Source organism: Sarcophilus harrisii, chromosome 3 (genome assembly GCF_902635505.1).
Source record: "Sarcophilus harrisii chromosome 3, mSarHar1.11, whole genome shotgun sequence".
NCBI lineage: Eukaryota > Metazoa > Chordata > Mammalia > Dasyuromorphia > Dasyuridae > Sarcophilus > Sarcophilus harrisii.
In genome coordinates this window covers 237,340,036-237,356,192 of record NC_045428.1, presented here as the reverse complement: position 1 = coordinate 237,356,192, position 16,157 = coordinate 237,340,036, and the positions used below count along the sequence as shown (strand labels likewise).

General features: G+C 34.0%; 1 protein-coding gene across 2 annotated transcripts in view; it reads left to right on the top strand.

The window, feature by feature from the left end:
* The window catches only part of DOP1B (DOP1 leucine zipper like protein B), a 132,985-nt gene extending 117,401 nt beyond the window's left edge, over positions 1–15,584 (top strand). For both annotated transcript variants that reach the window (XM_031959242.1, XM_031959241.1), the window contains exons 30-37: positions 145–291; positions 1,486–1,547; positions 2,044–2,172; positions 6,361–6,497; positions 7,087–7,142; positions 12,371–12,517; positions 12,907–13,036; positions 14,240–15,584. In XM_031959242.1, coding sequence (XP_031815102.1) covers positions 145–291; positions 1,486–1,547; positions 2,044–2,172; positions 6,361–6,497; positions 7,087–7,142; positions 12,371–12,517; positions 12,907–13,036; positions 14,240–14,494 — 1,063 coding nt within the window. In that variant the 3' untranslated portion in view covers positions 14,495–15,584. The remainder of the gene's footprint in view (positions 1–144; positions 292–1,485; positions 1,548–2,043; positions 2,173–6,360; positions 6,498–7,086; positions 7,143–12,370; positions 12,518–12,906; positions 13,037–14,239) is intronic.
* Positions 15,585–16,157: the final 573 nt, after the last annotated feature.

Here is a 16,157-nt window from a genome sequence, read left to right as displayed (position 1 = left end):
CCCTGTTCCCCAGCATCCCTTCTGAATTTGGATAAAAATATGTGTGGGGAAAGATGAATAAATATGTCAATTGATGTTCTCCAGGCAGTCTTTGAACTCAATCTTTTCCTTTCTTCCTCTCTCCATCCTCACTTCCCTATGTAGTACCTACAATATTCCTAGCTTCCGGGCTGGTGCCCAGCTACTGAGCTCCCTGAGTAGTTATGCCTATACAAAACGAGCTTGGAAAAAAGAAGTCTTGGAGTTATATTTGGATCCTGGTTTTTTTCAGATGGATACTTCTTGTGTTCAGTAAGAAATGTTTTTTTCTAAATATAATATGCCATAACTGATTCAAAATCAAAATAATCTCTTCTGTGATTTGATAAGCTTATCTGTATTTGTGATAACTACTAATAGTAAACAAATCTAAAACTGTAACATGCTATTTGTAATTAACAAAATGAATTTGTTTTTTCATAGAATAAGAGTTATTCTAGCATCTAAAAGGATTATTTTATCCCATTGGGAGAACATTTTATCCTTAGAGGATACTTTAATTTTAGTCGCCATGATATTTGGTGTAGTAGCAATTATAATATTTGGAGCATATTTCATCTCTCATCCACACAATTTTATGTTGTTATTTAAATAGTAGATGGATTTTAATTTATCTTAATGATCTCATCTCTTTCCTCAACCATATCCATTTCTTTCTGACCCCTGCCCCTGATCCTTCCAGGCATCCCACATCTAGAGAAGTGATATTTCTCCAGTAGTAGCTAAAAAAGCTGGAAGTTTGTCAATCTCATGATAAACAAGTCTTAAAGAGAGGAAGTTACACGGCAGCCTAAAGTTTGCACTTGGAATGCTACATTATTGAATTGACTTCAATCATAAGAGAAAGAACTGTATCCATCAAATAAATCCAGCATAATCTGAAATTATCTGGAAAAGAGGAATTCTTCAAGTTTCCTTTTAGCTTTTCATGTTCATGGGTAGGAAGAACTATGATATTCTGGGGTATCTCTGAGACCCTTTTAGATCTTCCTGTGACCTCCCTCTGGGCTCTCAATGCCTCTTTTAAGATAGGCCTCTATACAATAGTCCTGCAGTTATAGCTGGAAGAAACTTTACAAAGCACTAGCAAGTGGAATTTATTTTTCCCACCACTAATCCTATGCTTATAAGAAGTAAACAAAAAGCATCATCAAGAGGCTGGTTTATTTGATGGAAGCTCTAGAAAGAGTTAATAATAAAATCTATAAATTTATAATTCATATATTCTTTTCTTTGGTTTAATTTAAAGAATGACTTTTTATCTCTTTGATAATCTTAAAGAACTAATGATTTATGCTTTTTATTTTAGTTTGATTTGGTTTTATTCACAAGTGTTATTTTTTTATTTGTGTCATCATTAGCATTTAAAAATGTATTAAAGTAATATTCTTTGATGGTTTTAATTGGATTCTCAGTTTTACATTTATATTATTTTACCATCTTTAGTTGGAGATCCATTATTGACCATCTTCTGACACATGAAAAAACAATGTTTAAAGATTTAATGAGTAAGTATGATGTTATTCAAAGATCATCTTATTATTTTATTTAGGATTTTGAATGTTTTTTAATATAGGATCTTGCCTCCAATTTTAGAATGTTTACTTAAATTTTTATAACTGAATCCAAACTGAAAAGCACAATGTATTTTTAAGAGATTTCAAATTAATTGATTAGACTTTGACATTTTCTTCATTTCTCACTTAAAATGTCCCAAATTAGCAGTATTTAGAAAGTTCCTAATATTCACCTTGAAAAGAAACTTTAGATAATGATTTTTCTCAGAATAACAAAACTTTTGAGAATTTGATATTGCCCTTAGATCCTCCCCAATTGCTTATCCCACTTTAAAAAAATATATAGGGTAGACATGTGCCTTTGTTTAATTGGATTATGATTTTTTTTCTGATGATATTCATAATTCTCTTAGTATAAATGACATGTAACTTACTCCACCAGAAAATTTACTCATTAATTACTGGTTATTTATCATGTTTATTTTAGACATGCAAAGCAGTTCTTTAAAATTGTTTTCAAGTTTTGAGCAGAAAGCCATGCTTCTAAAGCGTCAAGCATTTGCTGTCTTCAGTGGAGATATTGATCAGTATCATCTGTACCTTCCATTGATACAAGGTAAGAATGCTGTTTTTTCTCAGAATGGAACTTTAATTTTGGGTCCCTCATTGCATGAAATATGGGCTCCCAAGGTTAGAAGGTTTTGAAAATGAGGAGACTTGATATTTCCCCTACCCATTAAAATTTATTCATTTGGTACAAACGCATCTTCAAATGATGGGTTATGTGTGTTACCACATAACTTTTCATAGGATAAAGTACTAGGGAAGGACAATAGGAAATCCAAGCCCAGGACTCAAATCTGAAGGAAATGTTAATGAAGGAAATGTAAATGAAGGAAATATTAAAGGATATTCTTTACCTCCAGGTGGAATTAGAAAAGTCCTGTGGACTTCCAAATCTGTATCTATATTTGTTCCCCAGATTAAAATGCTGTGGCAACTTCAACAGTGGCTTACAAGCTTTTGTTCTTTTGGATAGAAAAATACCAGTGCTGATATAAGAGATACTCCCTTCTTTGCAGTGGCTCTAGATTAGTAATTGATAAAGAACAAGATATTATCTGTTACACTTTGAGATTTTGTGCCACTGTAATTTCTTGAGAGGAATGAGAATAGGAGACTGGTATGTTCCCCGATTTATTTAAGGTTCACTAACAATAAAGAGACTGTCCATAATGTTAAGTTTAGCTATAGAGAGAGATTCATACCTGAGACAGATGACTACCAGGCTGGTGTAAATCAGATTGGGTTACTAGTAAAGAACTTAACATCATCTATCATATCACTATCTGGGGGACTATCTCCTGATGACAAATGGGAATAGCAGAGACCAGAAGGATTGAATCTTAAATTAAATACTCAACACAGCAATTAAAATAGTAATTTTTTTAGTTCAAGGAAGAGAAAATTTGATGAGTTTTCTCCTACCCTTTTCATTTCCTTATGTAATACCCTAGTTCCATACTAAGGAAAGGGGAAGGGGGAAAAAGCTCACATATAAAACTTACGTTTCCAAAGAAAAATTAGCAAAAGATATTATATGGGACCAACTGAAGCATCAGGAGGGCTGAACATAGAAGTGGGATAATCAATTCAAATCCATTTCTAAATTAAGGTAATAGTATGATAGTTCCAGATTGGAGTAATATAGCAGTTCCAACCATCAATTCCCAGCTTTTTATTTTTGCATGGGAAAGATTCTCTCTGATACATGCTAGAGATGCTGTCTCCTTTTTAAAGAAATTTCAGGATGGTAATTAGGGTCATAATATGCTACCTCTGCTTATAAAACTATAGGATATTTGGATAAAATATATGAGATTATAAAACTGGAGTATTCTCTGATTTACTTAAGGTCAAGAAATATAGGATATGTGGAGAGTCTTAACTATGAATCTACATGGTCTGGGGTGTTTGAGGCCCAAATGGACCTCTTATTTATGAATAGTTGTGTTATTTAGAAATTATTTACTTACTAGGAAAAGAGAGAAAGATTTTTGGCTATTTCTCAGGGGTAAAGGCACTTAGAAGGATATATGCCAAGGAATGTTGTGATTAATGCTAGAAGAATGAAGCATATCAAATCAATTGATGCAAAAACATTATAATTTTACTTTGAAATAAAAAGTTCACTTCACCATCTCTATTTTCTTTGCCTTGAAGATTTAAAAAGTGCTATGTCATTTGACTCAGCTTGGTTCTTCAAGACCTTCTTAAATTCTGGTCCTTCCAATGTTCATTTTTCCAAGGAGATCTACCTCATAAATTATCTGGCAAATGCCAGAAAAATGGCGTTGGATTAATTTCTGTAGTAAAGAATAACAGGTTATATAGAGATGCTTAATTTTTTTTAACCCAGATCCCTTGGAGAGGACAAATAAATTGCTCTATAAAAATATTAACAAGCAAAAATAAAAGCTTTACTTATTAATATGACTATGTACAAATGTGTGTATACCTATTTATCATCTACACACTGATTGCATTTACATTTCTCAAAAGTATAGATTATCATACCATATCATATCATAAAAAAAATCTTAAGAGACAAAGCCATATCCTTACACAAATAATAAAGAGGCTTACAGAAACCAAACACGCAGGAACTATAGAGAGTAAGCAATTTAACAATATAGAAAGCCACTTGAGCAGAATTATGGAGAATTTTGCAAAATAGCAAAGCATTTAAACAGGTCCAAGTGTCTGAGAGGAAGGAGTTATAGTCAATGCAGTGAGAAGAGCAGATACCATAAGGAGCTTGGTTAGCTAAGCTAAAGATAAGTTTGCTTAAATCTGCAGCTTCTACTTATAGAAATTTCTTCATATCACATACTTGTATAAAGAAAGAATTTCTAAAATAAAAAATGATGGCTTCCCTGTGACTCAGGAGAAATAGAAACTTGCGTCTATTTTTAGTAGAAATAGGCTCTGATCTAACAGAGATGCATGCTATGGCGCTGAACTGAGAAAAGTATGATATCTCTCTTAATTAAAAAGATTATTAGTCAGTTTTGTCAAGTTTGTGAGAGTGACTAAAGAAAGAAATGGAAAGAAATGGAAGAATCAAATATTTAAAAATGGATGGTGGGTGGGAGGGAGAAGGAGAACCAAGATTGTGGAATATAAGCAGGGATTTACCCATGCTCTCCAAAATTTCCTTCCAAATTTTAAAATATTGCCTCAAAACTAATTCTAGAGTGGCAGAACCAACAAAAATGAGGAAGCAAAACAATTTTCTAACCCAAGACAACTTAGAAGATCAGCAAGAAAGGTCTTTATTCACTGGGGAGAGTGGCTCTAGCAAGCTGGCAGCACTGAATTGGCAATAGTAGGTTCAAGTACTCTGAGCCCACCAATAGTAATGGGGTCAGATAACTGGTCAGAAGGAGAATATAGAGGCTTTTTTTGGCACTAGGTGTAGCACTTAATTGTATTGCCCATGAAATATCCATATCCCAGAAAGAGAAGGATAAACATGGAAAATAGGATAGAAAAAATAAAACACTTAGAATCCCAAATCTATTTTTTTTTTTTTTGTATTTTAAGAGGACAAGATGTATACATTTTTCATGTATTCTCCCATTTTCATTCCCTCTCCTAGTAGGTGAGAAAGTAGAGCTTGGCTGTAAATGGTAGCATATATGTATATTTGCAAAAGACAAGAATTATTCAGTTGTACACATAAAGAGAATTGAGAGGGGGAAGAGTAGGAAATGAGTAGTTGACTGAAAAAGGGAGAACTAAGGATTTTCCTTTCTATCCACAGTGCCAGTATATAATCTAACTTGATAAGAAGCTAATTTAAGAAAATGTTAAATATATTAGCTTGTTAGGATTACTTTTTATTTTATTTAAATTAAGAAAAACTAAAATTTTCCCAACATGTAAATTAAGTAAAAAAGAAAATTATTACATCTTTATCCTCTGCCCCTATTTGGAACCCTGAAGTTACACAATCACTCTACATGCTTCTGAGTAGAGGAACCTGGATTCTAGCTGAAATTTTTATTATGTGTAATTTGTTCCTTTTGTAAACCATGATGAAACAGATTTACTGTGCTAATATAACCAGAATCTTGTCCTTTCTCAATCTTCCTCACCAAAGTATACATTCATAACATGTTTTAGCCCTTTCTTCTTCTTTCCCCATCTTGTGACACAGACATCACTACAGAAATTACTCTTAACTTGATCTTCTCTGTAAATTTGGTACAGTTTTTCTGCAGGTCCTAATTTGTTGTTTATCACCCCTGCACAGATTCAGTTCATCATTAGGTTCTGTTGCCAGGACAGAGACTCAGTTGTACACATAGATTGCTGCCTGGCTTACTTCTAAGTTCAGACAGCGATCCAGCTAATTCCTCTTTGTTGCTCACTGGGTTTTCTGGTGATTTCATATGGTCTTGCTTCTTTCAGAATTCCACATTCCTTATCCTTGTGTCCTCCAAAATAGCTTTCTCTTCTCCTTAGGTTCCTTCATTTACATAAATGAATGATTCAGTTCCTTATTTGGGAAAGACTCCCTTTCCTCTACCCCATGATGCAAGACCTTCTAAAATCCAGCACCTTATTCTTAGCTTTCCAAGGTTAAGCAATTATTTTTAACTTCAAGATCTAGTACATTCTTAATTTATTAGCTTCAACATATCATATTATTCAGATTAGCAGTAAGCCCTTGAACACCAGCAACAAAAACATTTATTGTTATTCATATTTTTCTGACATATTAATAATCTCTCCCCAGAACGACTGACAGAGAATCTCAGGGTTGGACAGACATCCATAGTTGCTGCTCAGATGTTCCTCTTTTTCAGAGTTTTGCTGCTAAGAATATCTCCTCAACATCTGACTTCATTGTGGCCAATAATGGTCACTGAATTGGTGAGCAAAAACATTTGTTTTAAAAATATAAGCTCCAGTCAAAGAGAGAGTAATTGAGGCCCCTGAGCAGAAGTAGGAAGAATTTTTAATGACATAGGCAAGAGATTGTTAAAGGGAAAAAGATGTTCAAAAATTTCAAAAGCTATTTACCCAAGAGGAATGAGACAGAAGGAGAAACAGCCTAGCTGGCACCACACTTTTAGCTTCTGGCCTTTACCTCTTTTCTTGTTTTCTTTCTCTTGAAGATAACTATGGTATGACACTTTTCTTTTTTTCCCCTTTTCCTTTTTTTTTTTTTTTAGCATAACATTTTTCAGAGATGAACTTTGTTTCATTTTAATAAAGTATGTTTTTAATCACAAATTCATAAAATATTCTTTCCATCATTATTAAATTAGAGAAAGAATATACTTGATTAGGATCTCTGAAGGGCCATAAGTAGAGTATTTTAACAAATTAACATTTTATTTATTATGTTTAATCACTAAATACTAACTGCCATATATACATAATTTTTTAAAGATTGTGACTATATTGTTCTCTTAAGTGCTTTTTAAAAAGTCATTAAAGAGTGTATTTTCTTTTTAAGATTCAGACATTTATACAATTTGAAGATGATCTAAAACAGAGGAATGAAACATCAAAGTAAGCATTTACAAAAGTTTTTGTATTTATGTACTTATGCACATTTGAGGAGTAGTTTGGTCTCATTTTTCTCCCTAGACCTCTGAATAATAGAAGGATTAAAAAGTGCCATAGAAACAAGATATTTTAATATGTCTACAAACATGCAACTTTGTAGATATATTAGAGGTTTACTCATTATACCAGGAAGGCACAAGCTACTTGCCACTGACATAGAATCTGGCCTTTAAAAACTGACACTATAAAATTCAATTCCATTTTTAAAGCATTCATTAAATGTCTACTAGTGCCAGGCAGTATGCTAAACAAATATAAAAATAAAACATTCCCTGCCTTCAAGGAGTTTGCTTTTTATTGGCAGGATTACACACATATGAGATATGTACAAAATAATTATAGGAGGGAATAGAAGAGTACCAAGAAGTTGGCATCTAAAGTATACTTTGAAAAAAGCTAGAGAATCTATGGGACAAAGATAAAAGAAAGAAGAACATTCCAGGAATAGGGAATAATTGGGACAAAGGCACAGAAATAGAAAAGGGAATATTGTGTATAGATAATAGCAAGTAGGCCAGTTTGGCTGAAATTTGGGCATATGAGTGATAATAATGTTTTTATTATATTAATGAACATAATTTTAAAGAACAGTGTAGTCTAATTTTAACTATAATAGTCTAAGATATTTTTCAGTAGAACAATTACTAGTAAAGGTTATTTTACTGATAGATCAGACAAATGCCATGCATTTATATTCCTGGTATTCATCAAGACTTCTTATAGAATTTTTTTGAATACAGGTGAATGACATAAAAATCTGTCCAATGGAGGGCCATTCAAATGGATTGGTTAAACTTAATAATTTGGACCCAAAGAGTTATGATTGATAGACTGCTAACAATATGGAGACAGGTTTCTGATGGAATGCTGCAGGATTCTGCTTTATACTTTTTCTGTTCAATATTTTTCTAAATCAGTGAGTGAAATAAAGATTCAGATTGTTGGTTTATGAAATTTGTAGAAATCATGAAGCTAGAGGCAGGGTTTCTAATATGTTAAGAATTAATATTCAGAAGGTCTGACCTCAGCATGAAAATTTATAAATGCATTTATTGAAATGCATTCATGTTCCATGGAGCACTAATTTATTTCTAAACTGGATATAAGTTAAACTTTTTTAATGATAGATTATTTTTTACTGGGGAACATGACCAAATGCAATGGAAGAATTTCTTCTAAGCAGTTCATAGAAAAAAAAGTTTCTAGGGATAAATGTGATGTCTCATTCTTAGACTAAACATATCAATTGCACATGTAGAGTTAAAAATGTGAAAAAGACATAGGGATTTAAGTGGAATATAAGTTTAATTACAATCAGCAAACAATAAAGATGTGTCTAGCAAAAAGATATATCTCATCTGTTGTCTTAATGCATTGTCAGGAAGATTTAGAAACCAAAACTCCATTACAGAGAAGCATGGAGCACCTAACAAAAGAGCATAGCAAATCGGATTTGTTAAGGGGGAACATAGACACAAATTGGAGGGCTGTCAGGGAGAATGGACACTAAGGACTTGGATGGAGTTTGGAACCCTGGAGGAAATGAGGTACTCTTTCCCCCAAATCAGTAATTTCTGGTATTTTTTAAAATAAGATTCTTATGTAGATCTAGTAGGCTAGGATATTGAAAGAAAACAATGATTCTGGACATGAGGACTGGTGCTGATTCATGTTAGTTGTGATCCCATTTGGGGTATTCTTGGCAAAGATTCTGAAGTGATTTGTCATTTCCTTCTCCAGCTCATTTTACAGATGAGGAAACTGAGGCAGAGTGAAGTGACTTACCCAGGGTCACACAGCTAGTATTGAGGCCAGATTTGAACTCAGAAAGATGAGTCTTCCTGATTCCAGACACTCTGTTCACTGTGCCATCCTCCTGCCTATTTGAGTATTTAAGTAAATTCAATATTAGTGCAACACTTTCTAGGCACTTTCTCCAGCCTCTTGTAAATCCACAGTAGCTTCCTTGCCTGAGCCTACCCAAAAGAGCTTCTTAGCCTCACTAAGCAGTCATTCCATTGTCATCCAGGCGTCCCCTCTGGCATGCTACAGCTCCACAGCAGCTGGTTTACTCCACTGGGGCAACTTCTCCTTTTCTTCCTTTCTAGCTACGCACAAGTTTCTTCACACCACCGGCCCACTCCCACTGGAGCAACTTCTTCCTCTTTTCCTTCCTTTCTAGCTACACGCAATTGCCTCACACCACCCAGAAGGTGAATCCCCAGAGAAAAATGATAGTTCACCTGAACTTATTTCTCAGTGACTAACATAGTTTCACTGTAATTCCCTTCCCATTTCAGTGCCATGATTCTAATGGAATGTTTGCTCAATCTGTAACAAAGCAGCTTTTCACCTGATTCCCTCCTGATGACGCAGCTTCTCTTTTCAGAACTTATTGCACTTTCACTTATACCCCTAACCTACTGGTCACAGTGTAATTATTGGAATTTTTCATGTTCCCCATTGCCACTTGCAAGTTCTCTCTCATTCGGTACCTTTGTCTTTCAATAACATTTCATCTGATGTTTAATCCACAGTCAAGATTCTGGCAAGTGTTGTCTACTGTCCTTCAGAATACTCTCCTTTCCTCACTAAGTTCAGTGCCTGATTCACTTTTTCTCTCCTGCCCAACTCTGGCCCTCATACTTTAATATATCTAGTAATATTTTCTCAAACACTCTCATCTTGCAGTTCCTCAACTGACTTTTCATGACCTTCTTCCACTCAACCTTGGCTACACACAGAGATGATCATATCCTTTTTCTTGCCAGTGAACTCTGAAATTCCCTTTTGTAATCACAGTCTGTTGTTATGTTACTTCTCCTGCTGCTTAAAACCCCAAATGCTGTTCTTCATTTTCACTTCCACTTTCTAGTTCCCCCAACCAGCGGTTCTTTTCCTGACCATCACACTAGTTGTTAGTTATACATGACTTCTTTCCTTATCTTAAACCTGTTGGTGAACCAGTTCAATTCTGCACAGTGCTCTTCTATTAACTTGTTGTCTATTTATCCTGTCAAAGATCTTGCCTTGTCAAGCCTCAATTAGGAGTATTCCCACTATCATGCTGCCCTCTACGATATGTTTCTGAAGGAAGCTGAAGGAAATCGTGAAATGATATTAACTGGATCCACTACGAATTTATGTTATAAAACAATAACTGGGTTCTTAGTGTAGCTAATGAATCTTTTTAAACCTTCCTAATAAACTCACTCTCCCATTTATCACTATGGCTTTTTCAGACTTTTTTATCCCTCTTCTAAACTCCCATAGCTTCCTCTTTCACCACCCTCTCAACTTATAACTTTGACTCATATTTCTTTGAAAAAATGGAACTCATTCACCTGGATCTCCTCCTCCATTTTTCCTCATTTTCTACAACCAAGACATTTTCTTTCACTATCTTCCTTCACACCTGAGGAAATGGTTCTCCTTGCCATAGTAAATTCTTCTACCTGAACAAATTATTTTATTCTATGTCTTCTCCAACTAATTTGTATCATCCTCTTTTTCAACCCCATTCTCACTCATCTTTAGTCTGTCTACTTATTGCTTCTTTGCTGCCCTACAAACACAAACATGGTTTTCCATTCTAAAAAAACACTCATCCCCATTAGCTAAATTTCGTGAGAAGACCATCTACATTCTATATCTCTACACTATTCTTAACTCTCAGCAGTCCAACTTAATGAGCTATTCCCAAGGAATGATCTCTTAATTGCCAAATCTAATGGCCTTTCCTCAATCCTTATCCTTCTGAGCCTGTCCCTTATATGTACTTCTATATTCTGATACAGTCACCACTCTTGTATAGGTCCTACTCCATGCCTGGACTATGGCAGTAATCTTCTGCTTAGTCTTCCTGATTTGTCTTTAACTATTCTAGTCCATTCTCTACTCAGGTGCCAAAGGAATGTTCCTAAAATGCAATTATTACCACTACTACTCTCCTCCCCTTTCCCTCCCATGCAATAACTCCAGTGACTCCCTTTTGTCTCTAACATCAAATATAAGATCTTCTATTTGACTTTTAAAGCCTTTTGTTAACCAGTTCTCTTCCTACTTTTTCCTGTCTTCCTAACATCTATCTTACTCAAATATAACCTGAGTTCTATAACTGGTTTCCTTGCTATTCTTTGCACAAGACACTTCATCTCTTAACTTTTTTACTGTCTGTTCTCATGCCAGGAATTCTTTCTCCCTATCTCTGGCTCCTAAATTTCATGGCTTCCTTCAAGTCTCAGCTAAAATCACCTATAAGAATCCTTTACTGATCTTTCTTTCTTTGTGTGAGGTAATTGAGGTAAGTGACTTGCCCACAGTCACACAGCTAGGAAGTGTTAAGTGTCTGAGGCAGGATTTGAACTCAGATCCTCCTGACTTTAGGACTGGTGCTCTATTCACTGCATCATCTAGCTGTTCCTTTCTAGTCTTGCTTAATCTTAGAGATTTCCCTATGTTGATTATCTCCAGTTTGCACATATAGGTTGTTTGTATATAGTGGTTTGCATATTGTGTCCCCTATTAGACTATGAACTCCTTGAAAGCAGGGACTGCTTTTTATCTTCCTTGGTTTTCCTGTTGCTTAGTGCAGTATCTGGCAGAGAATAGATACTTACTGAATGCTTATGGATTTGATAGCCAAAAATATTTAATATTGATTATTAATATTAAAACATTAAATTAACATCTCACTGTACTTCATCCTAGAAGATAGGTTGTAGAGATAGTGCATGCTTGTTGTCTTCTGATATTTAAAGATTTAAAAGGTAGTTGTATAAAAGGAAATTTAAAATTTTTCTGCTTCTCTCCACTGGAGCGATTAGTAGAAGTTGCAGAGAGAGATTTCGGTTTCATATTATATATAGAACTTCCTAAAAATGAAAGCTATTCAGAAATGAAATGTGCTGCATTAAGTTAATGAATTCTCCAAGAATCCAGGGGTCTAAGTGGGACTTGGATGACCACTTTTTTAAAATGTCAAAGAAATTGATGTTTCAGAGTGGTTAAACTAGATGATCTCTCTATTCTCTTCCAACTCAGAGATTTTATGAAAACTATGAATGGAGAAAAAACTTCTTAGGAAAATAGGAAATTTCAAATAGTGATCTTACTTAAAAGACCTTTATGAATTTATAATGGGCATTTTTTTTTAATTATAAATTATGCAGAAGCAACAGCAAAACAAACAAAATGAGGGCTTCAGGAGCTGATGGCAGTGAGATATCTCCAAATGAATTGATCTTATATTTATCAGCATGCAAGTTCCTGGACACAGCACTTTCTTTTCCACCAGACAAAATGCCTTTATTTCAAATGTAAGTTATATGTATTTACCATGGGGTAGGTATATGTACTACTTTTTAGAAAAGTCTATAATTTTTGGTCACTGAAATTGCTTGTAGTTGTTCAATAAATGACCATCCATAACTATGTATGTGTATATGTACGTACATACATATACATATATGCATATATATATAAAATGGCAAATAAACTTCCAGTAACAAATTTCCTATAATATAAAACCCAAGTTTTATATAACTTGATCACTGTTTCTCCTATTAAATGCACAAACCATAGAATAAAGTAGAAGGTCCTTCTTTCTTCACCCCAATTAAAAAAAAAAAAAACAAATCATAATTTCCCATAGAAATGGTCCTGAACTATAACAACTGATCTAAACATTTATTTCTTTTTTTTCTAGGTATAAATGGGCATTTGTTCCAGAAGTAGATACAAAGACTTCTGCCCTTCTCTCAGACTTAGAGGAATATCATCAAGAATGCAAACCACATGTTGTTAGAATCTTGGAACTTCTTATTTTAAAATATGGGGTAAACAAAAAATTGTACTTTAAAACTTCCATGTATATTCTTAATTTTTTCTAAATTACAGCATAGACATGATAAAACTCTTTAGGCCAAACTTAATATAAGCTAATTTAGGAAATCTCATTTGGTAGTTCTAATCCCAAACCTGGATCACTCATAAACCATATGACAATTGACAAAATGAGGTCTACTAAATAATAACAAACAAAATATATATTCGACAAAGATATGGCACTGGTTTAATGGGAATTCTGAGTTGTGATGAGACTAAGCTGACTATGTGTCTATACTAAATTCAGCACTGGTATACTAGGCCAACAGATTGCCGTAGGTAGGGTGAACCGATTTCCAGGTTAAAAATATATCTTGTCAAAGCTCCTGTGCCAGTGAGATCAGACCCATGTGCGCCCCTTAACTTTTCAACCTGAGCAAAATAGGAAGACCCAGTCTTCTTAATGTAGTTAGGTGGTTTTGTAGTTGATCAGGTTACTATAGATTGATGTTAATCTTGAAAGGTACATGTAGAAGAAGTTATTCCAGTGAGCTGCAGGACTTTATCCTTGCTCCTGTTATGCTCAAACTTTTTTTTTAACCAATGATTTAGATTAATATCATAAAATGGCTAGCTTCCCATCACATCTGAAAACAGAAGACAACCATTTTGAGAGTGATGTAGAAGAATTTTTGCTAAGTGTTCATCAGAAATAGACCTCTGAGGTCCTTCGAGGGCCAGAGATTTTATGAATTTACTAAAGCATCTTTAAGAAGCCATTATAATATCTGAAAGTCAGAAAAAAAGACTCTCTAAAGTCTATTGCTAGAAATGGTAGTAGGCTAGGGAGAAAACCCTTCTCATAATATAGAATTTAAATTAAAAGCATAATTATTATTATTATTATTATTTTATTTTTTATTATTTATTTATTTATTTATTTTTTTTGCTGAAGCAATTGGGATTAAGTGATTTTCCCAGGGTTACACAGGTAGGAAGTATTAAATGTCTGAGGTCAAATTTGAACTCAGGTCCTTCTGACTAAAGGGCTGGTTATCTATCCACTATTCCACTTAGCTGCCCCTAAAGCATAATTCTTGTTGATAATAAATTTTCATGAAAAATTGTAGTCTGAGAATTTTTATTTGATCTAAAATCTTAGTGTAGAGTTCTTGACAAAGCCAAATAACTTATTTTTGTGGATTTGTTTACAGGAGGTCAATAGTACTAATGAGACAGCTTCTATCAAGTGTGAATTCCCTCTTTTACGCCAACATTCTATATCCAGCATCGTGCAGTTGATGCCATTCTTCAGGACTCTGAGCTGTGCTTTTAAGACTCAAAGTAATTTGTCTCATGAGTATCCAGGGTCTCCCTTAGCAGAATTTCCTATTGCAGATGGCCCAAGGATCTTGAAACAACTGGAGGAAAGTGTTGAATGTGATTTTCTCGAAAAGCTGGAAAGTTAAAGACTCTTTGTTATATTAATTTTGTAATCAGAATGTGATCTAGTATGGAAGTGTAATATGGCATTGTCAATTTATTTTCTACTTTGAAAATTAATTTAAAATTAATTTAAAATTTAAATTTATCAGCATGAAAAATCTTCTTACGTGACTTTTAAGGTAACTTGGTCAAAGGACTGATTTTTTTTTTTTACTCAGCTTATGCAATTTTTAAAAAGTTATTGCTACATTCAAGTCTAGAAAAATTATAGCTTTTTCACATATTTATATGAAGAAAGAATACAAAGATGAAGGAAAGCTTTTTTTGTTCATGGTACAGAAATGCAGGTATATTTTTGTTTCTTCCAAGTATCCTGTTTCACTAAAAACATATTAATATAGCTTTTTTTCATGCAGGTATTTCTTTTTTAAAGACAAATACTAAATAATTTTTCAAAACAGTAATCATTTGAAAGTGGCTGTACACAATTTATAAAAAGTAACAATCAAAGAGTATATTTGAAATTGTTCCAACTACTGTGCTATTAAAATCACTTTTGTTATGTTGCTTGACTGTAATAGAAACAAACTGGATTATCACTTTGTTGTTTTATTCCCTTTACAGAGGTTATCACAGATGTTTCAATACATCAAGATCTGTGATTTCACTAGTGAATGTCTTGTACCCCTCCTACCTTTTGCAATCCTACTATAATTTGCAAAATGGTTTTTATTTGCTATAGCTGAAAAATTCATCCCTCTGCTAATATGAGTCTCTTGAAATTTAAATAGTCTTGTCCTTGAAACAGATGTATAATCTGTCCAGATTCAAACATGAAGATTTTTGCAGATTCCAGGTTTTTTCAGAGGCTCATTCCAAAGCCATAATGAGGCTTTGAAGTAAAATTAGTGAAGGAAATGCTTAAATTACTGTATTACTTAACTTGCTGAAATTATAAGCAATGTTGAGAACTGGATTAAAATAAACCTATGTAAGACTATTTATTTAAGCATATTAATAAATTTGAAAATTTTTGCATGTCTTTGGTCATTAAAGAAATACATTCAGAGAAAGCTGAATGTCTGTAATAAAAAAAAATAAAGTTATAACAAACTATGACTCATTGATAGAAGGAGTTTTCTGAATACACAATCCTTATCAATTTAAACACAGATATCATGCAAAACAAGCCTAACATTGAGGACTCTCACTGGAATCAGAGGATTAGGACACTCAACAACTCCCTTTTGCTAAGGGGACCCTCTGTTCTATCCAGACTTCCAGACTATATTGGCTTCAATCTTAGGGCAGCTTGGCTAGGGATTGGGGAGAGAGAAGGAGGTGCTCCTTTTTCTCTAGTTCTTTGGTTAAAGCTTAAGTTTAGACTCCTGGTTAGGGTTTTCCAAAAGGGGGAATAGAAAACTCCTTAGTGTAAAAAATGGATGAGATATGGGAAATGAAGTGAGTTATGGTCCTTTTAAGAAACTATTTCCTATTGATTTGTGATTCCTTTCAGATCCAGCCCCTCCTGGCTGAGGCATTTCACTTCAGGAAGCCAGGGCCTTTGATTCACAAATCCTGATCAAAAGCATCCCTTTGAATTCCAATAGGAGATCCAGGCTTGTCCCAGCCCCCATTGGATCTGAGCCAACTTGGGCTTTCCCAGCCCCCATGGGTTCTGATCTG